At 42.9% G+C, this 23,165-nt stretch overlaps 2 protein-coding genes across 2 annotated transcripts; both read left to right on the forward strand.

The window, feature by feature from the left end:
• Window positions 1–2,851: 2,851 nt before the first annotated feature.
• LOC147526909 (keratin, type I cytoskeletal 20-like) lies at window positions 2,852–7,620 on the forward strand. Its single transcript, XM_086626618.1, has 8 exons — window positions 2,852–3,274; window positions 3,572–3,654; window positions 3,864–4,020; window positions 5,163–5,324; window positions 5,407–5,532; window positions 5,688–5,908; window positions 6,836–6,876; window positions 7,523–7,620. The coding sequence occupies exons 1-8, from the start codon at window positions 2,852–2,854 to the stop codon at window positions 7,618–7,620; spliced, it is 1,311 nt and encodes a 436-aa protein (XP_086482744.1).
• A 2,466-nt stretch (window positions 7,621–10,086) lies between these two features.
• LOC104384626 (uncharacterized) lies at window positions 10,087–22,359 on the forward strand. Its single transcript, XM_086626311.1, has 13 exons — window positions 10,087–10,731; window positions 11,306–11,388; window positions 11,628–11,784; window positions 12,070–12,231; window positions 12,330–12,455; window positions 12,828–13,039; window positions 13,289–13,371; window positions 13,586–13,680; window positions 18,367–18,495; window positions 19,198–19,418; window positions 20,480–20,556; window positions 20,739–20,844; window positions 22,146–22,359. The coding sequence occupies exons 1-13, from the start codon at window positions 10,087–10,089 to the stop codon at window positions 22,357–22,359; spliced, it is 2,310 nt and encodes a 769-aa protein (XP_086482437.1).
• Window positions 22,360–23,165: the final 806 nt, after the last annotated feature.

A 23,165-nucleotide genomic window follows, 5' to 3' on the forward strand; every position in this document is an offset into this window, starting at 1 on the left:
CTGTTTCAGATAATCCCCGGGCGCAGCTCGCGAGGCAGTGGCGGCTGACGGCCGCTCCCACCGGAGAGCTGCCCAGCTTTGGAGACGTGAGCCATGACGAGCCACTCGCCCGCCAGTGAGTCCACAGGCCTCACCCCTGCTCCATTTACTGGTGTGGACACAGCTTGGGTGTTCGCTCTTGCAGTTTCTGCTGATTTATACAACCACTCAAGATATATTTCAGGAAAAAAACTGTATCGAACCAAAAAATAGGAGCAAAACCCACCTCTAGTATGAATGATACCTATCCTGATCTTAGTAAATATTCTTGCAAACATTCGAGCTTATTTTTTTTTAATAGAAGCACATATAAAATGATAAGATCAAAGAAATTGTCAGGAAAAAAATTGGAGAAGAAAAGGAAAAGAAAGCTATGAAAATTCAGCCCAACATCTTTTTATACCAGGTCAGCTTGATGCTATTGCTCTGTGCTTCCGATTGCACATGCCTGGAACACTTTTGCTTAATATTCAAGAGGATTCTGGAAGAAAAATAATTCTTGAAGGTTCAGCTTGACCTAAAGTAGCAGAGCCAGAACACGAGACTTGTCTGACCTAATCCTGATGTCCACTTTAATTCAGATCACTGTATAAGTGAAGTTAGAGAAAATATTAGAAACTTCTGTGTATCAGTGAATTTTATTTCTCCATCAATCTGAAATGTATTTTTATGTTATTCTTACATTTCTGAATAGTATCCAGCTTCCGTAAATTTCAAACACCTGTCATTAATTTAACAACACACACAATTAGCTTTTGATATTTAAGCTATGTAGATGCTTCTCCATACAGAGGTGGGATAGTTGTGAATACGATTAGGAATTTGACCCACAAAAGCCAATCTGATGACATCGTGTTGCATTTATAGGCAAACATGAAAGCTAAGAAATGGAATCTTCAACTGATGTTTAGAAAAAATACCATCAAGGTAACATGGAAACTAATTTTAATAAATACTAAGAAGACAAAGCAGAATGTTTACTCTTAAATAGGCTGTCAGAGATGCAGGCAGTGACAGAGATAGCCACGAGATGTAAGTGTAGCAGGATCTCTTGCTGTATTTCTCTTGCAGCTTTCAAGGTGTGAGCTCTGCTCTATCACCACGACTGATTCAGCCTGAATGCTTTTAATGAACAAAAGATGACCCACCTCGAGTTTCTATAGTGACAGTTGAAATGATACGGGCAGTGTACTTTGGTTTCAACTATCGTAAATGTTTTTCATTACCAGTTACACCCAAGGAGTTCAAGGTCCAAAGACAATTCACTGCATCCTCCTGCAAAAAAGTTCTGCCCTGAATGCTGGTCACTTTGATTTGGAAGATGAGTATTTTCAGAAGAGCTAAGTATGATGGCTTCACTCTTTGCCTTGACCCAATACAATCCAGACCCATCTGTAGCACAGGAACTTTAAAAACTTGGCAGTATTGATTCCCTAACATCTCAGGTTGGGTGGTCTCAGAAACCTGAAGATACCTTCAATATACAGTTTAGTGCCTCACAAATGTCCCTGCCCTGAGGCTGAAGATCAGTCTGTACAGCAGCTGCTTTCACTAATACAAGCACTACTCGCTAATTGCTCTACCTGAGTAGCTGCACATTAATAATACACCAAAGTACTGTCAGTGCAACACCCCAGGGATTTACACCCACGTACTCTCCCAGTGCACACCTGCCATATGCTTTCCTGCAGCACTCATAACCCCTCAGCCACCAGTTTCCTCCCTTGCTTTCCACTTTATCTCTGCAATTTCTGTGCCAAACGCACACACCACGGTCAGCCGAGGAACCTCAGTACGATTAGAAGGAGGATTGCTGGGTTTTCATGCGCTGAACAAAGGCAGCTGGTTTCCTGTTCATGAACATAACGTGGGTTTGTGACAGACACTCAGCAGTGGAACTCGTCACCTGGTGGTCTTCTTGTCCAGAATACTGACCAGGCAGGAGGGATACTTGTGTTGCTTTAACTTCAGCCACACAGGAGGGCTGGAGCCTGCTCTCAACACCCCGTCACTCTGTGGACCTGAGCATCTCACATGCAAAAAAAGTGGGCAGTGAAGATTTTCAATATTTGTGTTGCTATTACTTTATTTATGGACAAAGCAACACTCTTTCTGCTTAATTTCAACTGTGCTGAAAGCTGGAGTTCAACTTGCAATGGTTTGCTAGCACTAGATGAACGCACATCCAACGCAAGCGAACTGCCACCACGTTCGCTCTCCAGTTCCAGTATGAATATTGTTTCGCGCTTTCTATAAAATGGACTAACACAGTAGCTACAGCTGCCTCCTTTCTAATAATTTATACCCTGTTCTAGACTGTCCCGGGGCCCACACTGTTGCTTACTCAACAGGAATACACACCTGATTGCAAACATAAATATTTTAAGTCTCTTGTCACATACAGTCAACTCTCATTTTCATTTCGTGGACTGCACATGGGGGTAAGAATCTGCTTGTTTGTTCGCGAGGACTATAGCGAGCAGGTACACGGCCATAAATGATGCAACAGTTTATTTGTGGTTTATCCATCATTCAAAACGACGGCAAAGCGAGCCAAACCACCCGGGGGGTTTCTCAAACACAGATGGACAGACGAGAACCCTCTGCATTACACGGAGCGTGGGGGCAATATGCCGTGTGCTGTTTGTGCTGACACCAGCCACATTATGTGTCAACAGAGGTGGGGTTGCGACTGCTGTGCTTCCTCTTTGGAGCACAGTATAAAGGTTCACGGAGCACGCGCTGCTCTTCACTCCAGCCGCTCTCTCCCTCTGTAGGCTCAGCTGTTCCATTTTAGAAGACAAAGATAGAAATGGCATTCTCTGTCCAAAGCTTTCGGCAGGGTACAAGCACCCGCTTCCAACCTACTGCACCCAGTGTCAGCGGTTTAACCTCCAGGAGAACCTCCATCCGAAAGATTCAGGCCCCGAGCGTCTACGGGGGAGCGGGTGGCTACGACACCCGCATCTCTACCAGCACCAACTATGGACAAGGCTTCGGTGGGAACTTCCAGCTTAATAGTACTGGCAATGACGTGCTGCTCGCTGGCAATGAAAAGTTAACGATGCAAAATCTGAACGACCGTTTGGCTTCGTACCTGGAGAGGGTGCGTTCGCTAGAGAAGGCAAATTCCCTGCTTGAGCTGCAGATCAAGGAGTGGTATGAGAAAAACACCATAGACATAAGGCATGACTACAGCTCATACTTTAAAACAATTGAAGATCTCCAAAATAAGGTAAGATATCATATAGCCATCTATAAATACATGAACTGCAATTAGCGAGGAGACAGATAATAACCTATTGTAGAAAATGTACGATTTTGCATACCTTTTTTACGACAGGATAATTTGCCTTTTGGAAAACCCTAGTTCCTTCTACGCACTTCAGAGAGAACTCAGCTTAATTGCAGTTGACTAAAAGGCAGCTAAAGTTAAGCAAGATGAAGCCCACATGCAGTATTAATTTCCAGAAACGGAACAAGTGTGCACTTAGGCACCAAGATTCATCGCTTTTCAACCATTCCTTTTTAGATTCGTGATGCACAGCTGGAAAACGCAGAGCTTGTCCTGAAAATTGACAATGCCAAACTGGCTGCTGATGATTTTAGAGTGAAGTAAGTTCCACGATCGTTTCATAAATTCTCTTTTATGCTACTCTTATTCATGAAACCTTCTAGTTATTAGTATCAAAGCTGAGAAGTAAACATTTTCTAACATAATGTTTAATAAAAATTTTACAATTAAGGTTGTATTAGGTACCGATTCTAATGTTTACATCAAAGAGTCGCATTTTCATGATGACAAACCAAGCCTTACCTTACAGGTATGAGAATGAACACCTGCTCAGGCAAGGTGTCGAGAATGACACTAACGGACTGCTCCGAGTTCGTGATGACCTGACTTTGACAAAGTCTGATTTGGAGTCACAGATCGAAAGCATGTCTGAAGAACTAGCTTTTCTGAAGAAGAACCATGAGGAGGTGAGAGCACTCAAACACTATCAGGGAGAGATTTTTTGGAAGTGGCATACATAAACTCAGCCTCACTAGGAATAATTAAATCTTCATGGCTAACGTGAAATAATGTTACAGTGGGATTCAGCTGCAGATTAGCACATCAGAATTTAGGTGCCTATTCCTATATTACCTAAGTGAACGCACCTATGGTTCTATCATAATCAACTGAGAGACAGCAAATAAAACAGACGTAGCCTAGAGAGTGGTTCAGCTCATTGCAGAGCAAACACCTACTGGCTGCTCAGCTGGGAGACTCTGCAGTCTCTACTGGTTGCAACAGGAGCTCTGGCTCATGTAGATATCCCTGCAAGTTAGAGATGTGTACTCACTATCTCCTAGGAGTCTGAACTCAAACCAAACCTCACCTTTAGCATTACATTTATCATTTCAAAGACCTACAAAGGTAAGCACATTAGACAACCATTGTTCATTTCCCCTTTTCAAGAAAAGACACAAACTGAAATCCTAAATTCAAAATGGCTGTTAACAAAATCTCATTATGGCACGTGCCCAAGCTTTCCTCTTAGTGTCATACTATCAAATTTGAAAGTGTAAATTCCTTATCGCATTGCAGAAAATATGTTCTTTAGGCACTATATGAGAAAGATCCAACCTAGAAAAACCGCCAGCCTGGCACCCACTTGGAACTGCGCTGCGCAGGACTGAAGCATTTCTGTTGTTTCTGGAAGCAGGATAACTGCGTGTGGCACTAACTGGCATCCAAGCTATCAGCCATCAAAGGCTGAACAGCTCCAGAAACTAAGCAGCGAAGGTTTTCTTTAAGAATAATTTGTGATTTAGGAGTTGCTACCCCACAAAAGTATACAAATGGAAACCATGACTTCTACACTCATTCCATTGATCTGGTCCTGAGGAAACCATCTTTTTGCAGTATGTTTATCTATGATGTAGCATTTATTGCTACAAAATAAGTAAAATGTTCTAACATGAGGTGCACTAAACAGTATCGACAAGGTGATTGAGTGATCTTGTCCTGAGGTGGTATTTAAGAATTACTCCTGTCTCTGTAGATGTTGAGTTTGCTTCCAATATTCAGGATTGAGAGTTCCCTGTAGCTGATGCTAACACAATCCTCACTGCTGTAGGACATGGACAGACTGCGCAAGCAGGTGGGCGGCTCAGTTAATGTAGAGGTGGATGCTGCTCCAAGTATTGATCTTTCAACTATTATGGAAAACATGAGACAGCGATACGAAGAAATGGCAGAAAAGAACCGTCAAGAAGCCAAAGAACAATTTGAAAATCAGGTAAGGTCAACGACTTAATCATCAGCAGGAACCTCCGTTGTGTCGAGCTGCAGTTTACAGCCCCTCCATTTTTGCATTTCAGACAGCAAAACTGAACCAGGAAGTAGCAGTCAACGTGGAACAGCTGCAAGTCCAAAGGAGAGAGATCACCGACCGGAGACAGATCCTTCAGGGGCTGGAGCTGGAATTACAGTCCCAGCTTAACATGGTAAATAATAAGGAGTACTTGAAACAAGGACTGTGTTTAGTAGCCAGTTACACAGACAAATATAGAAACTGAGAGGCTTTTCAATCAAAATGTTAATTTAATGCAAAAACATATCCTCTTCATTAACACATCTCTGTTCTTTCCATCGGCTGTAGAAGGCATCCTTGGAAAACACTCTGGCTGAGACGGAAGCACGTTACAGTTATCAGCTGATGCAAATACAGGAGGCAGTTGCCAATTTGGAGGCTCAACTCAGGCAACTGCGAGCTGACATGGAGGGTCAGAATAACGAGTACAGTGTATTGCTGGACATCAAGACTCGCTTGGAAATGGAGATCGCCACGTACCGCCGCCTGCTGGAAGGAGAGGACAGCGGGTGAGGAAACACGCGCGCTGTGCTTGTTGGCTTAGTCTCGTGTGACAGCGAACAGCATTGCCAACACTGTCTGCATTCACGGGGAGCTAAAGTGTAAAATCCGCCACTTCCCGACCGGCTGGCGGAGGGGAGCCCGCTCCCCGTTCTCAGCCGCAGATTGGGAGCGGGCTGCAGCCCGCGCTCGGCCCCAGAGGCCGCTCTGGAAGTCAGCCGAGGTGGTGCCTCAGCCTGTGCAGAGGAACGTGCTGTCACACTGCGAGCTGAGCAGCTGGACAGATGTTGGTGCTCCATAAGCGTCTGTAATACAATTTGGGACCGGCCTGTACGTAACTGGAACGACTGTAGCTTCTGCAGGCCTGGGCCAACCTGGGATAGATTTTTTCCAACCTGGTTTAGACACCGCAGCACCTAGTAACTCCAGAGCAGGCACTCAGCAAGAGCATAGCGACCTCCTCTTGCAGCCCACGGCACTGGATTATGTTCCGACCCACCCGTGTCTCGAGTAGCTGCTTAAAAATCCAAAGAGATGCAAGTGAGCTGACACTAAATGTTTGGATAGTCCAGTATCCCACATTCTGGAGTGAAAAGAGCAGACATCTATGAAAGTGGGGCAAGCAGAGAGTGGTGTTTCCCCCCAGGATTCTGCCTGTTCACCTGTCCTGGCTCAGGAACTAGATTGGGCATATCTGCAAGAGCTGAAGTCACAGTGTTGCAGAAATGAGCCTGCAGATTAATCTCACCTGTAGCTTATGCTTAGCAAGTTCTACTTTAACAGAGAAAACTCATGGTTAAATGTCAACATCTGGTCAAATGTCTTGATGAAAGGACATTACCTGTCTTGATTAAACATACAGGAAAGGAACAAGGATGTTTCTTCCGTATGTTAGGCACCATATATTTATATTTTTTAATTTATAATTTGAACAGACATTTCCAACTGGATGAATCTACAGCAGAGCTTGAAAAAGGTATGTCACACCAATTTCCTTAATTTCTGATGTCTGCCTGTTGAATGTTATGGAACTAAGTATCCTGATACAAAAAAAAACCCACAGTTTCAGAGCAAATAATCAACCAGTGGAATCTTACATCAAGAAAGTAAGAAGTGTACAAATAGATAACCTACAGGGACTGTACAAAGCCTGTTTGTACGTATATAATTCAGGCACCCAAAGCAGAACCACAGGCTCCTCAAGGAGCCAAGAGAACGCCAGAGAATTAATGGAATTACCCTCTGGAGGACTTTGGAAGCACCTGCCTCTCTCTGCAGACTATGCAGGGGACCAGGCTGCTAAAGAAAGGATGTGGTTTAACAGCAAAAAGTATCCTTTTCATTGTAAGACTGTCCCTAGGCTTTAGGTCTGGAAATTTGTGCTAAACTGGAGCAAAACTATCAGGAGAGATAGGGAGTTATTCAACACAATGTCCGCTATAGTATATGGGTAACATACAGGATGTTCAAAGGAGTATCCTGCATACCCCAAAAGCTTACTTCACAGTAACTGTGCACGGAAAAGATGCCTTTACCTGTTTTCTCATTGGCAGAACTGCTGCAGTATTAGTCTGTCAGTGTACACTGCATTTAATTCATTCTCTGTCCAATTGCATTACCAGAATCAAGTAAAATTAAGAAGATCAAGACAATTGTTGAAGAGGTGGTTGATGGCAAGGTTGTCTCCTCTCAGGTCAGAGAGGTTGAAGAGAAGCTGTAAACGGCCCCAGCAGAGAGGAGATGGCCTCGGAGCTTCCTGGAGCTGATGCCAAAACGAAACGATTAAACTTTATAAAGAATCCAAGCTAATTCTCTGTAAGCCCCAGAAGGGTTTAAAAATGCCAGACTATCAAATCTCAAATAATCTTTTCTTTTCCTTTTTATTTTCCTATGTGGGACTGTTAATAAAAATCAGTGAGTCACAAAGTACAAGATTTTGGGGTTACTGACATAGTCACTAAATACTTTGATAAAAAAAAAAAAAACAGATTAGCTTGTTGTAAATGTATGATTGTTTCCAAGACAGATAAAACCTGAAGTACTAGTTTTTACTTACATCACAGTCTTAAAATTGCATTAAAGAACTTGGTCAGTAAAAATTAGGAAATCATATGACTTATAGCATGAATTTACTATAGCTTTTAAAATAATCTAAATTAAATTTAGAAAAATACCGCAGCAATGCTGACTGTAAGTTTCAAAGCACCGAGCCGGTGAAAGCCATTAGATGAAGGCACAGGACAAAATTTGCTCATCTGCTTAACAAGCTCTGGATAGCAACGGACTCTTCTGAAAGCACTATGGGAATTTTTTCTTCATTTTTTCAGACTGGTCCCTTCTACATCTGGCGCCTTAAGTTTTCTCACACTGTCAATATACTAATAAATGAAAAGATTTTAGGCCTGAGCTGGTATTTCTGAAACCTTGACGGACACCTCATGAAAACTTTACAAAAATGAATTTAACAGATACAGATGATGCACACTCTCTCAAATATGTTAGTTTAATTGCGATCCAAAGTTTAGCAATTTTTTTCCTCTTATGTACTAGCACATTTAGAGTAGATTTGTTTTTAGCAATGCATTAAAATGTTGATTCCGTGCACCTTTTCTGATCTTGAACTACCATTCAAATGCAATGCAGCGTCACTTCAGTAAAAACTGATTTCAAATAAACAAGAAGTGTCAATTTTCTTTTCATAATAAATTAAAATGAACAAATAAACTGAAGAAGCCTATTTATTATTTTTCACTCTGTGAACGTTTATATGACCAGGGACTATAGCAAGCACAGATACTTTATCAGTAAGGACATATTCAGCCGTTCAGTTCAGAAATAAAGACCACATCTCCACGAAACCTCTCTCTACCACCGACTGCACGTACATCTCTGTACAGCTGAGGTCTCCTACACCACACCCAGACCTTCAGTCCCAGGAGTCTACGCCTTCCTCTCGACAGCATAAACACAAAGAACTCTTTCTTTTGAAGTCTCACCTGTCCAATGTGTTATTAACTGTACGAAAAGAGCTGCCAAAGAAGATAATCCTTTGCTTTCCCCATCATGAGTCACTGATACGAGGCTATCAATTCATTTCTACATAAACGCTTTACTTAAACCTTTCATCTACTGCTCATAACACATTTCTGCCCAAAAAAGTACCCATGCTCCCAGGTGGAGACAAATTAAAACCGAACACACTTCAGTTGACAAATCCAACGATACAATTAAGCCAGGACAAAGGAAAAAAGTTTTCTGTTTACCAAAATCACTCAAAAGAAAAGTATATTGGTTTTGAAGGGTTTCCATGCCTAAACCTGCAACCAGAAGAGCTATACTTGATCTTTAGATTTATATTATAAAAAGCACAAACTACAGAAATTGTTTTCCTTATTTTGAGATAATAGCAAACTATTTAGAAGAAACAATGGTTAGTTTTCAGCTCAAAAGTACAAACTGTTGGTATAAGCTATGTATATTACACAGAGATATTTCAACGAGGAAAGGTTTAGGGCAAAAAACAGTTAGAAATTATATTCAGTATAATCAAGTATATTTATTCATATCAGTGATCAACCTGCAGATCACTGAATGTCCACGTGCCTCTTCACACGCTTTTGTCGATCCCTTTTCTCACTTCTCACTAAACATACAGGGCGCGCTAACCCGGCAGGTCAGGCCAGAGAGGTGTTGTGAAAAGAGACATGTTTTTGACACGCACACTGGGAAGAATGGTATGAAAGGGATCACTCCACTGACTTAAGCATATTTCTACAATAATAGCCCCAAACCAAGAAAGCGATGAATATGTAGTGACAAAAAAAATTACTTAGGAAAGATTTAAATGCGAGAAGAAATTTTTGTGCTCCATTGCACATGGCAAAACATTCTGGTGATGGCTCAGCTCTACTCCACCCATTTCCCCTCGCACAGCAGATACCTGGAGGGCACCAGATTTCCACTCCCATTAGCAATTTAGATGGGCACATATTATTTAGTTTGGCCAGGACATACCAAACTGACTTCCCCTCCAAACAAGAGACAGAAAGAATTAAAGCTCTTCCTGGGAGGTGGGGACTGGTGCTGGAACACCCACCGCCTTCCCTACATAAAGGTGAGAGCGTGCTCCATCGGCCTCGCTCTCCGCTGTGTGCTTCACACAACAGATCAGGGCACCGCCAGCACCATGGCCCTTTCCGTGCGCACCAGTGGTGGATCCCGGCAGTTCTCTTCTCGGAGTGGACTTGGCGGGGGATCTCTGAGGATGTCCAGTTCTAGTGGTGGAGGAGGCTTTGGTGGCAGCGGACTTGGGTTTGGTGGTGGATCTGGTGGAGGGTTTGGTGCTGCTTCCATGCTTGGTTCTGGCTCTGGCTTCGGTGGGGGTTTTGGGAGTAGCTCAGGTGGAGGCTTTGGGAGCAGCTTAAGTACTGGGTTTGGTGGAGGCTTTGGTAGTGGTTTAGGTGGTGGCTATGGAAGCGGCTTAGGCAGCGCTTTCGGTGGAGGTTTAGGAAGTGGTTTTGGCAGCAGCTCAGGCGCTGGCTTTGGAGGCGGCTTTGGCAGTGGCTCAGGATCTGGTTTTGGAGGTGGTTTTGGAACTGCTGGTGCTGGAGACGGTGGCCTTCTTTCTGGCTCAAAAAAAGAAACTATGCAGAATCTCAACGACCGTCTGGCTGCTTATCTGGACAAAGTCCGATCTCTGGAGGATGCCAACACTGAGCTGGAGCGCAAAATCCGCGAGTGGTATGAGAAAAACGGCCCTGGTGCTGGTATACCTGGCTCTGGGATCGACTACAGTAAATATTGTCCTATAATTGAAGATCTTCGAAACAAGGTAGCAAAGCGATGCACTTAACGTATCTTTACATTTGTAACTTGCATAATAATATTTTGGATAAGAATAACAAACTCCTTTCAGAAACCAAATTTATTCTACAGCACCGACGCCTGCAATAACCCCAGTCACATCGCACTGGTGGCACGCGCTGAATTTTTCTTGTGTATTAACGGCCGTTCTGCAGCTACATCACACACCGCTGCGCGCCGTGGTCTGGTGGGAATAGTCCAGCTCTACTAACTCTTGTAGATGGCAAAGTTTAAATTTTACTAAGTTTCGTATTTCCTACGTCAAAAATGCAATTCCTGAACTAGACAGACCACCTGGCAAGGTCTGCAGAGATTACAGACTGTTAGTCAAGGAATGTGAGCTGGGTTCCCCCGTGGAGCGGAGCATGCTGACTGCAGGAGCTGAAATCTGTCCTGTGTATGTTCGTAGTAAATTACACCAGAGTCTAACCAGCACAGTTAGCACTATAATCGCCTTTAGGATTACAGTTATGTAAATAGCTACTCGGAGCTGCAAGCCAGTGGGCTCTAAAACTATTCTCTGAACACTGTCTGTATTCCAGATCATTAACGCAACTATCGACAACGCCAGGATCATTTTGCAAGTTGATAATGCCAGACTGGCTGCTGATGATTTCAGACTGAAGTAAGTATATCTCAACGTTACAAAAACTCTACTAATATCTTAAGGAGAAAAATATTTTCTATTTAAAAAATCTCTTTCATTGTAGAATACTTAAACATAATTATTATACGATATAATAATAATTATGTGTTTTAAGATTTCATAGTAAAATCTATGTAAGTGTCATGGTAAATACTAATAGTTTGGATCTGAGCTCATCAACCATGTAAAAAAATCAGATTTAATGATTTTCTTTACAGATATGAGAATGAAGTGGCTCTTCGCCAGAGCGTGGAGGCTGACATCAACGGTCTGCGCAGGGTTCTCGATGAGCTGACCTTGACAAGAGCTGATCTGGAGATGCAGATCGAAAGCCTGAATGAAGAACTGGCTTATCTCAAGAAGAATCATGAAGAGGTACTTTTTTTTTTTCCTTCATGAATTTATAACAAGGCAGACGGAATTGTGAAACATCAAATTATTCCCTTATTTACGCCAGTGGGAGTTCCTTGGTTTCATTAGTTTCATTTGCTGTTCTTTTTTGAGTTTACTAAGTGAAAGAGTGAAATAAATAGCACACCACAAGCTCCAGATTCTTGTTGAAACAGAATTTATATCACACCTACTTCTTTACACACGTTTTTGGTAGAACTATTTTGCCTTTTATTAACAGAAACTTTTCTTTATTTGAAATGTCTCCAGGAGCTTCAGGGCATGCAAAGCAGTGCCCTTGGCCAAGTCAGCGTTGAGATGGATGCTGCTCCGGGAACCGACCTGACCAAGCTTTTGAACGACATGAGGGGACAGTATGAAGTCATTGCTGAGCAAAATCGCAAAGAGGCCGAAGCGTGGTTCAATGAAAAAGTAACAACCAGAGATGGCAAATTCAGGGAAATGCATGTGAAAATGAGTTCAATATTTGGAGCAGCAAAATTACATTCTGTTCTTCCTTGGCATTTCAGAGTGGGGAGCTGAAAAGGGAAATCTCCACCAACACTGAGCAGCTCCAGTCAGGAAAGAGTGAGATCACGGATCTAAAACGGACTCTGCAGAGCCTGGAAATTGAACTACAATCTCAACTTGCCATGGTATGTCCTAAGGAACCTGCTAACTAGTTGGAATAAATGTTCCAACTTCAGAAGTGTGGTTAGCTCTTATTCTGTTCTATAGGATTTAGGATTTGCATTTATTTCCTATTAAACCCCGCATTCTTTTAGTTCCAAAATAGCAGTGATATATATAACTGCTTTGCAAGTAGCATGTTTTGAAGAGATAAACTTTTATGTTCACATTCAGTGAAGCAGCAAAGGCCAGTTTCCAAACTGGTATTTCAAGAAAAAAATAAAAATCTCTAAGCAATGACGCTATACTTACTCCTGTTAAACTATTTCAGTTGGTTTTGTCTCTGTAAAGAATTTTTTGTCCATAACCAGAGATTATTTAATATCCTTCTTACACAGAAAAAGTCCCTTGAAGACACTTTAGCAGAAACGGAAGGAGGTTACTGCGCTCAGCTCTCACAGATGCAACTTCAGATCGGGAATCTGGAGTCCCAGCTGTTCCAGGTCAGGGCTGACATGGAGCGCCAGAACGCTGAGTACCAGCAACTCCTGGACATCAAGACTCGTCTGGAAATGGAGATTGAAACCTACCGTCGCCTGCTGGATGGCGAGTTCGTGTAAGTAATTTACACAAAACACCTCCCAGGGTTTAGTTTCTGTAGCAACATCCTCAGCAGGAAAAAAGAGGTAAGAAGTGGTACATTCACCAAAAGACAGCAGGGCACGTACAACGGTTCTGAAATACTACAGATATGCTCTGCCGGAGGAGAACGAACCATTCTGCTCAGAATTTAAAACAACACCGTTTCTCCTGACCCCGACAAACGTCCCGCAGTATCGCCTGTCTCATTCACTTCTAGGGGCGCAGGACAGGGAGTTACATTTGAAAGCTCATCCCTGACAGGGTCCAAATCACAAACACAATCACTGGATTCTTCTCAGGGTAGGTAGAACTTCACTGAATAAAATTTTGTTTCTAAAGTAATTTTTATAGTTAAATAATACATGCTATTCTGTTTAACTGCATCGTGGGGTTCATCGTAACGAGCAGCCCATTTGAAAGCAAAAAGATGTAACTGGTCATGTATGCATGCTGTTCTGGTTTAGAATTTTAACTCTTTGATGAACAGGGGTTTTGTTTTGTTTATGATCTCTAGATCCTACTAAAACTCGGAAGATCAAGACAATTGTTGAAGAAGTGGTAGATGGAAAAGTCATTGCATCCCATGTTAAGGAAGTCGAAGAGAAGATATAACGCACAATCTGCTATTGCAAAGGATCCATTCACTCCGTGTTTCTTGCAAAGCCAAAATAGAGAAATAATTTGGTTCTTTTGTATGAAGTGATTAAAGCAGATTGGCTTTTTACTAAGATTTTTTTACAGAGCACAAGGCCTGCATTTTCATTCTTAGCTGTCATGCAATACATTTTCTGCTCCAGTCTATCGATATTACCTGTAGTGTTTTCACAACGTTCTTTAAATATATCAATTCTTTGTTCAATAACTAGAAACGTGGGGCACATGAGGCATTTATTTAGATAAGCTTGTTTATAATTTTTAGTAATTAACAGATAAAATAATTTTCCTATCCTATCCTCATTTTCCAGTTTTCATGACTAATAAAAAGGACTCAACAAGCTTTAAGATGCTGGTCTACTTTTATTCTTCGTTTAGGACTGCTGCTCCTGACCCATATTTGCCATTTGTCAGGAATCTCGCTTTGCCACATACTATGTGTGTGGTACAGCACTGCCCATTCATTCAAAGCAATTAAAGCAATTAAAGCAATTAATGTACATGTTAAAAAAAACTGTTCACATGTGGGGTTAAAGAAATACTTGGTAACTTACCATTTAGAGCGAGCAATTGAAGAGAAAAGTCTTTGCAACCAGAACACCACATCGCAGGGATTGCTGTGGCAAAGCAGGAGCACCCGGGTTCGGAGGCACACAGCGACCCGGCCATGACGCAGCGGCTCCAGTCCCGGAGTGTCACCCGGTGGGAGCACACCAGGAGCTTCCCAACCCCAGGTCTAGCTTGGGGGTGTCCAACCCAAACAAAGCACTTAGAAGAATCTCGTCCCCAACTAAATTACGAACCAGAATACAATTCCCTTACAATTCCCACCTGCGCCTTTGCTCGCGAGCCGAAATGTTGACAATTTTTGTGTGATTCTCAGATAAGACATGGAAATTACCCTGAGCTCCTCCATGTATGTTACCGTGTGTCTAGAATACAAACATTCTGCACATTCTATCACATCCCTTAAATGACTGACCCAAACTAGAAGTTTAAGGGAAGCACAGATTTCATACTGTGCCTCTATTCTGTCTTTTGTAAAACGCACTACTAGAATTTTTTCTGCTTCCTGCTTCAAACAAAAAACCTAAAACCCAACATCTGCAATAAAATATGAACACTGAAAGTAGCTAGAATACAAAAGTACATAAATCCTAGTAAAGATACAATTGCTTACACCTACCTTTAGCCTTCAAGGATCTCGTAGCCAGATGTTCCCTTTACACCTGAAAAAAAAAGATGGAAAAAGAAAGCATTAGTGTTAATTTCTTTTTAAAAGGTTTAAAAAAATTTATCAACTGGCAAATGTTTAGCTCCTGGTAATGTGAAGATTCATCCATAGGTGCTTGTTGATGCATAAAGTTTGGTTTGTGGGACCAAATCCAATATCTCTGCAGACCTCTATAATATTTTGAACTTATATATTTCTGAATTAATTTCTGGACACTAGACAGCCTTGACTTTGCCTGGTGTAAACAGACGACATTGAGTCCCAGGGAACTGAAAGCAAACTGTAAACAATCGGTATTGCAATGCAAAGAAAAAGGAAGATTTTGCTCTTATTTGCTTAAATACATAGCATCTTCCTATAAATGTTTACAGTGTCCTAAGGTGTAAAATCCTAAGCTTGTTTGATGGATTCCTAATGCCTTTAGTAAGTGAGTGTTCTCATACACTGTTCATACTTTGGTTTTAGGACTACATAAAACTAGAATAGTTGAGACACTTGTAGAAAAGAGAGTGGACAACAAAACATTCTCATCTCAGCCCAGGTCAGCTGGAAAACAGCCAGCTAAGAAAAATAAAATCAGAACAGAGGATCCTTTCACATGTGCCAGCGGACAGGGCCAAGAACAAGGTTCCTTATGCTCACCAGGAGACTTTTAAGTGGCATAATACTTTGACTTCTAAAAAGACAAGTGTCTTGTAAAAGTTTACTGCCTTTTTTTTTTTCTCATTTTACTGATGTACATTCTTATTTGGAGCCTAAAAATGCATTCTATCTAGTGATTTTTTATTTTTTACTGAAATCTGATTTTTTTTACTAAATATCTGGCATTGCACGTTACTGAAAAAAAAAATGAAAAATGAGTGAGAGCTGTTCTTTAGCAGACAAGATCACTGGGATCATACAGTAGCTACAGTGAGCCAGGAAATGAAGACTTATTTGCAGAAAATATAACACAGTAGACAACCTGTACTTTCTGCCTCCCTGTAGCTGTCAGGAAAGGTGTAAGGATCTTACGCAATCTGCACATTGGGTGAACTGAACACGGGGACACACGGCAGAGGTGCTGTAAGCACCTTCCGAGACAAACCAGACCCTCTTTCTGACAGCAGGCAGCTATGTCTGAAGTGTAAATTCACCAGTACTTTGCACTCTGCAGAAGAAGGGCCAAACCCCTTGCCACCAGGTGCACTGGCATCCTTTACCACTCATAGTGCTGGTTCCTCTCCCGCGTTTTGTGTTCCTGCCCATAAAACCACCAAAACGTTGGGTGGGAGGACGCCCGGGAGCCCAGCTCGTCTTCCAAACGGGACAGTCCCCAACACTGGCTCAGGTCAGACGCCCGAGGCTGCGCCTTGCTGAGCCTTACAGACCTTCGAGGATGGGACATCCCTAGGGGCCTGCTGCAGCGCTCCAGCTGCCCGGGGACGCACCTGCTCCAGCAGCGCTGCCACCAGCACGAGTGTAGCGCTGGGAAGCCGTTCCCTTCCCCTCCGTGCAGCTGCAGTTCTGCCTTTGCCTCCCCGCTCTTCGCCGCGCACCTCGGAGGTGACAAAACCGCAGAGCTGCGGCGGAACGAGCGCGCAAGGGCGCTGTGCGCGCCCCTTCCGCCACACGCGTTGGGAAGCCGCAGACCTTGGCTTTAGGAGCCGCTCCCGGGAAGGCCGGGAAGGCCGGGAAGCCCCCGCGCTCCCAGCGCTCCCCAGCACGGCCCTGCGGCTTTAAGCCCCGCCGGCGCTGCGTGCCGCAGCCGCGCAGCGCTCCGCACGGCGCAACCTCGGCACGGCGCAACCCCCTGCACGGCGCAACCTCCCGCACGGCGCAACCCCCGCACGGCGCGGGCGGGGCGCGGGCTGTCCCGGCCCCGCGGGCCGCCCCGGCCCCGGGCATGGAGCGCCCCGCACCAGCGGTCGGACACCCGCCGCCGTCTCAGCGAGGACGCAGGTGGTGACCGCACGCAGCCCCGCACCTCCCGGGGAAGGAGCGTCCCGGTCTGCGCATCCCTCCCGCGGCCTCCCGGAGGTACGGTACCGCCGTTTCCACGCAGCGCGTTGTCGGGAAGGGAGCGGATTTCCCGCAGTGGGACGCGCACTAGAAGCTACAGAAATAGACGCTGCTTAGAGCGCGGAATTCACCCCTGGGACTCGTCCGGCTGCTCCGCTGTCCTGCAGCCGGGACGTTGTGGTGGTGTAAGGAATGATGCTGGATGCAGTGACACGGTCACCTCCACCACCGTTAGTTACCCCAGAGGGAAGGGGAACCTGGAAAATGTAAGGCAATGTAACGAATCCATTTATATACAGCAAGATTTACCATTTCTAGCACCTATATTAAACTGTACCTTTTCAGAAACTATTTTATATTGTTCACGGTAAAACTGTGTCATACTCTTCAGCAAATATAATTTGTTTTTCATATAGATCGATTAAATGTGATCAACACACAATGCTACCGTTATAGATTTACGTACAAAACATCTCTGAAACCCAACTGCACTTTGAAATAAAATGGCAAAACAATTCTCGGCCATCAAACGTCAAGAAATTGAGGGTGAAAATGAGGTATTATATCACCCTGTTGTACTTCTTCGGTATTGCAGGAGTTCTTTTTTAGGCACAGGCCAGACTGCTGCAGCCTGGCGGAGCTGCACAGCGATCCAATGACAGGAGCAGCTGTAAACCAGTTACACCAAGTTTACATTCGTGTTTGGCACGAAGCAGCCAACGTGTATCCATATAATCCTGGCACATAAATCCCGCAGCCAAAAAGGACAAGCAAAGAATATCGAGTGGTCACTTGCGCATTAGCCAAATGCAGATTTTTCACCAAAATGATAGCACGATAAAATGACACTAGGTCAGTATTTTACAGGGGAAGAAAAGAAACTTATTTGACTTGCTTCATACGACCTGAATTAAAAAGTTTATTTCCTTAGAGTTGATGGCATCACAGGAACCTGCATAAAGCAGTAAAATGTGGGAAAGAGCATGTACTGGTTCCAGAGCTTATGGCACCTTCAGCACTTGCAGTAAAACTTGGAATCAAAGAGGAAAAGTAACTTTCATAAGCAAAGCAATCACTCTGGAAGTTAAATGCATGAACATATTATCTAAATCAAAGACAAGACCAAATCAAAAATGGCCCCACACATGCTCAGGGTTGGCTTAAAAAAACCCCTACTTTTAATAGGATTTTTAGGGTCATAAGATACAGCCAACTACTTCCCACCAAACACAGCAGGATAAGGGCTTCTCATCTGCATGGTACAGAAAATATTAACTCATCACTGTAAGCTTCAACAGATTTATACGACTCTCAAAAAATTCCAACCAGAGATTTTTACGTATCCATGTTATTTTCATTATTTGACTATGTTTTTAATATTGTTATCTTTCTTACATCCCCTGTAGCTAGCAGAAGCTGCGATTAAAAGAATGGAGAAAGATGCAGAAGCACTAAAGGCAGCCAGAGCAGAACTCTGTGAAGCGAGACGGCAGTGGCACCACATGCAGATCGAAATTGAATCTCTCCACGCTGTGGTAAGCATCATAAAATGAACCTTGAAATCTCCTGGAAAAAATAAACCCTTTTCTTGATGTAAACTATCCCACAATCCAGTTTCTGTAACAACCCATCCACTGTACAGCAGAAATCCACCACAGCTCATCCCCCAGCACTAACCAGTAGGCAGTAACCTGCCATTTGCTCACACTCAGGAGTGTGGTACGTTTTGGTTCAGGATCTGCCATTCCATACACACGTGTTGCCATGTTTTCATGCCTGCCAAACATGTATTTGCATGATACTTCCTCATCGAGTTCCCAGTCATTCCACCTGAACAGTTCACATCAGGTTTATAACGTTTGTTAAATGTGTGGGCCAAATTTATCAATTCATTCATGAGAAAATATGTCAGCAATTTACTGAATTCAGAAACATAGATAAGCTACAAGAGCAGATCCCTCAGTTTTCCTACAGAACTGAGCTGAATATCGTTTTAACCATACAGATAAAATCAATAGTAGTGGATTGCTGGTACAACAGAAGGCTAAATTTTTTTATCGTATCTTAAATTATTAAAGGAAATTTCTCAGCAAAAGTATTGTCTTGAAAGCTGTACTCCTGCTCCTAAAGAATATTCTTAAAAGAACTGATGTAAAAATATAGATTGTTAGTGAAAAGTACATAACATCTTTACACATATACTTTCCAAATCTTAAAATATGAGTTAAATTTCACAGGAAAAGGGTTTGGAACGTTCATTGCGTGCCACAGAGCAGCAGTACCACATGCAACTACAAAATTTAGAAGCTGAGATTGAATGCTTAGAGAAAGAGCTACTGGGAGTGAGAAGAGGTATTGAGAAACAGCTTCAGGAGCATGAAATTCTCCTGAACACGAGGATGAAACTGGAGGAGGAGATAGCAACGTACCGCAGCCTGCTTGAGCAAGAAGAAAACAGGTACCTGTCATTTAGAGAAAAAGTACTCAAATTCATCTTCCATTTCAGAACTTGTCATTGAAATAGTCATCAGAATTGTAAATACATGAACTATTCATCAAAAATTTACAGTGTAAAATCCGTAGAAATGGTTTCATTGTGACTTGGCTTCGCTGATTCTGCACTTTCTGGAGCTGAGTGTCTCCAGGATGCGCTGCAGATAACAGCACCCTCACTGCACCCTCACTGCACCCTCACTCGAGGCGCTGCGTGTCCGTGTAGACGTAACCCACCCGCTGCCGGACGCGGGCTCTGTTCGTCCCAGACCTCTGACAAAGCAAATCCACCCAGGAAGTCCTGGGAGAGGAGTTCACGTCTCATCACCTATCAGATGTCCACCTGCATGTGGAGTTCATACTGCCCAGTGTCATTCCGAGCATGTTAAGGCACACCTTAGGATGCTCTGTAAGAACATGCCTCCCAGTGACACGTTGCTTTGGTGGTAACCCTGCGTGTTTGCCCTTTCCCTGGTACAAAACCACCAGTGTCGTGAAACAGAAACACGCAAGAGAAAGCTGCACAAGTGTCAACAACCAGGAGATAAGGAAAAGGCAAAATACCACGTCCTGCACCCAGCACTGGTGTCTTCACAAAGCTGGGCACGCAATTCTGAAACCGTTCAGCAGGACGTTGCCTCCCAGTCCTTTCTACAGAAACTGGGGAGTTTCAGCTCACGTGTTTGCGTAAGGAGATCCCAAACAGGGGAGCCAGTTTCAGATTTAATGCTTCTAACAGTGAAAATACAGACAGTTCAGTACTAACAAAAATGAAACAGCCCTTCCTGGCACACAACAAACTGACTGAAAACTGACTGAAAACAATAACGAAATCGCACAGGTATTTTCAGTAACTTTCTTCAGTTCTATACTCAGAACAGGAAATCCTAACAAACAGTTACTGTCATAAACAGAACTTCTCGTGGTTCTTATATTTGTAAATCTTTCATAGCTGTTCATACGTGAAGTTTTGGATTAAAGAAATCCAATATTATCAGATGACTGTAATAATTTTTATTTTTGCAGGTTTCGCTGCTCCGTGCCCGAGCAGAAGGATGACACAAAGCCTGCCAGTAGCAAGATTGCCTTTACGCTGCCTTCAGGTGACTTCTCAGACACTTTCCCCGTAGGGATTATGGCCCTAAAGGAGATTTCTGACTCCTGACAAATTACTGGATATCACAAAAGCATCTTCTTCCAATACAGGAGGAGGAAAAACACCTCTGGTCCTGTGTCCTGACCTCACTCCTCTGCACGCCCAGTATAGCTGCGTTTTCTTTTACAGATGGTGCACAGGAGCATGAAACTGAGAAGGTGGAACTGATGAGGAAACAAGCAGTCCTAGAGGGAAATGCTGTGAAAGCAAGCGCAGAAGCTCACGGCACTGTGCAGTAAGACAAACATGTATTTAACAAAATAACAACAGAAAGTAAATGCTGGGCATTGTATTTCAGTAGCTTTGAGTTTTAAGTGTCTGTTACATCATGCCCATAAAGCCAAGACGCTCCAGAATAACAGTGACAGTTCTTCAAGTTATATTGAATGGTACATTTTAACAATAAATTAAATGCTTTTTATTAGCGTTTCCTTCATAAGCTAACAATATCGTGATGATGCTTCTGCTTTGTAATTTCTATTTCTGTTAAGATTGAAACCATGAATAATTCATCTGCTGAAGGCTGAGAGCAGAAGAGCCCATACCCTGTTGGCAGAGTCCCTCTGAGGCATATTTAGGCACATAAATTCAGGCTTGGCTGCTCTGACTTGCTGTTTGGAAACTCCTACATTTCACCATTACCAAACAGGGAACGCAGAGCTTGGCTGCTCAGTGGGCATGTGAAAGTCTGTTAGGAGGTATTATTCGCCTTCAATTACTTTAATAGCATTGCATTGCCTCATTCTTTTTTTTTTCTGCTGCTCTTCAAGCTCTTTTGCAGACCAGCATTTAATGTTGCACACAAACTGTAGTGTCCCATGTCACCGATCCCTGTCATCAGCTGTGGAAAACACGTAGAAATTCTGATTAAAAACCAACACCATCAAATGGCCCAGCACACACATCCCACATCAGCTTTGTTCGTCTGACGCAGTCGGGTTCGCTCAGGGCTGCTTGGCTGAGAGCAGTTTACTCCCTGAGTAAGGCCCCCGAGTCAGACTTTTAGATCTGGATCCAGACACGTACTTAGAGGATCAAATCAGTAGGATTTGGGTGCCCAAATATTATTTCCAATTCTCATTTTACTTCCGCTCCTCCATTCTGTTTTAATTTAACACAGATGTGCATTCTGAGCTTTGCACCTGAACTAGATTCTTCTCCTCCCTGCTCGGAAGGCTCTCAGGTGCAGGAATTCAGTCCTGCCCATTAGAGCACAGAGGCTTCTTGCAAAGTTTTTGAGCTTGGATTCCAAACTTTCTCCTTGGAAACAAACTGCCTGATGCGTTTGGAGCATTGGCTTTGTATCCACGTCTACTTAGGAGTAGAAAACCAAGAATGTAATGAGCCTTCAGGCTTTGTTTAGCTTTTCTGGAGAAGGAACCTGTGAAAGAAAGAAACATTCTAGTGTTCCGGTACCCATCTAAAATAACTTGACACTTTGCTATGCAATTTCTCTCCACATGTTAAAAGCAGCCCTGAAGACAAGTATTTCAAATTGCCTGAAGGTTCATAAATACTTTTGCTTCATTGTTTCAGGACAGAAAAAGTGGATGAAGTTATTAAAGAGTGGGAAGGTTCTTTCTTTAAGGACAACCCTCGCTTAAGGAAAAAATCCGTGTCACTGCGCTTTGATCTCCACCTGGCAGCGACCGACGAAGGATGTTTGCACACTAAAAAGAAAACTCTTCCCGACATTGAGGTCAGGCTGGTCATGAGGAGGTCTTGCAGTATTCCTTCTATCAAACCCTAATCTGCAGCAAAATTAACCCAAGGTTATCTCCAATGGGCTCTGGAAATAAACTGGAGAAGGACTTACACAGCCTGGTATCTTGCCACAACCACGAGATTTTGCAGTATTTCGATGAACACCGCGAAAACGCGTGAGTCTCTTCAAGGAAAGGCAGAAGAGCGAGGGAGTTCGGACGCCAAGAACCTGACTTCTAGTTTTATACTCTGGGTGCAACCCTTTGTTTTTCTCATTACTGTTGTTGTTTTGTAGAATTTCATCAAATATTACAAAAATTAAACTATAAATTTATACTTTGACATATTCTGCCTTTGTAAAAGAGAACTTGATTTCTCTTTCTGGAAATGAGGAATGCATATTTCATTCTCTTAATTACTCAGTATTGCATACACGTAATGACTGGTGAATCCTTGTAATCATTTATATCGCAACTGTCATACTTTTTGACATCTATTTTAAAATAACACTAAGCAAAAATTACATACAAAGAAGCTCTTCAAATGCGTAAACTATTAACAAAGAATTTTCTTTTAAAAGTGGCTGGTATTTTTAAATTAATTTTTTTTAGGGAACAACTGAGCGAAAATGGCTTTCCCTTACATAATTATACACCCGTTTTTTAAAACGTTGCTACAAACCAGTAACATTTTAGCCATATTGTTCCACTGATTTTGAAGCTGTAATTTCCACTGAAAATCAGTCATTCTCTTACATGTCCACACGTACCTGTACTACAACTTTCTTAGCCATAGCAACTAAAATTATACTCCTTAATTGCTCAAATGTAAGGAGTCAACCAACCATCTTGA

The sequence above is a fragment of the Tauraco erythrolophus genome, chromosome 25 (genome assembly GCF_009769465.1).
Source record: "Tauraco erythrolophus isolate bTauEry1 chromosome 25, bTauEry1.pri, whole genome shotgun sequence".
Lineage (NCBI taxonomy): Eukaryota > Metazoa > Chordata > Aves > Musophagiformes > Musophagidae > Tauraco > Tauraco erythrolophus.

What these genes read in the sequence shown, in the direction of transcription:
- LOC147526909 (XM_086626618.1), top strand. Translation starts at nt 2,852, where the DNA reads ATGGCATTCTCTGTCCAAAGCTTTCGGCAGGGTACAAGCACCCGCTTC. An exon ending in TTGAAGATCTCCAAAATAAG is followed by an intron (nt 3,275 to 3,571) that starts GTAAGATATCAT and finishes ATTCCTTTTTAG; the next exon opens with ATTCGTGATGCACAGCTGGA. An exon ending in TACAGTCCCAGCTTAACATG is followed by an intron (nt 5,533 to 5,687) that starts GTAAATAATAAG and finishes CATCGGCTGTAG; the next exon opens with AAGGCATCCTTGGAAAACAC.
- LOC104384626 (XM_086626311.1), top strand. Translation starts at nt 10,087, where the DNA reads ATGGCCCTTTCCGTGCGCACCAGTGGTGGATCCCGGCAGTTCTCTTCT. An exon ending in CGTCGCCTGCTGGATGGCGA is followed by an intron (nt 13,040 to 13,288) that starts GTTCGTGTAAGT and finishes ATTCACTTCTAG; the next exon opens with GGGCGCAGGACAGGGAGTTA. An exon ending in AGGAAGTCGAAGAGAAGATA is followed by an intron (nt 13,681 to 18,366) that starts TAACGCACAATC and finishes CATCCCCTGTAG; the next exon opens with CTAGCAGAAGCTGCGATTAA.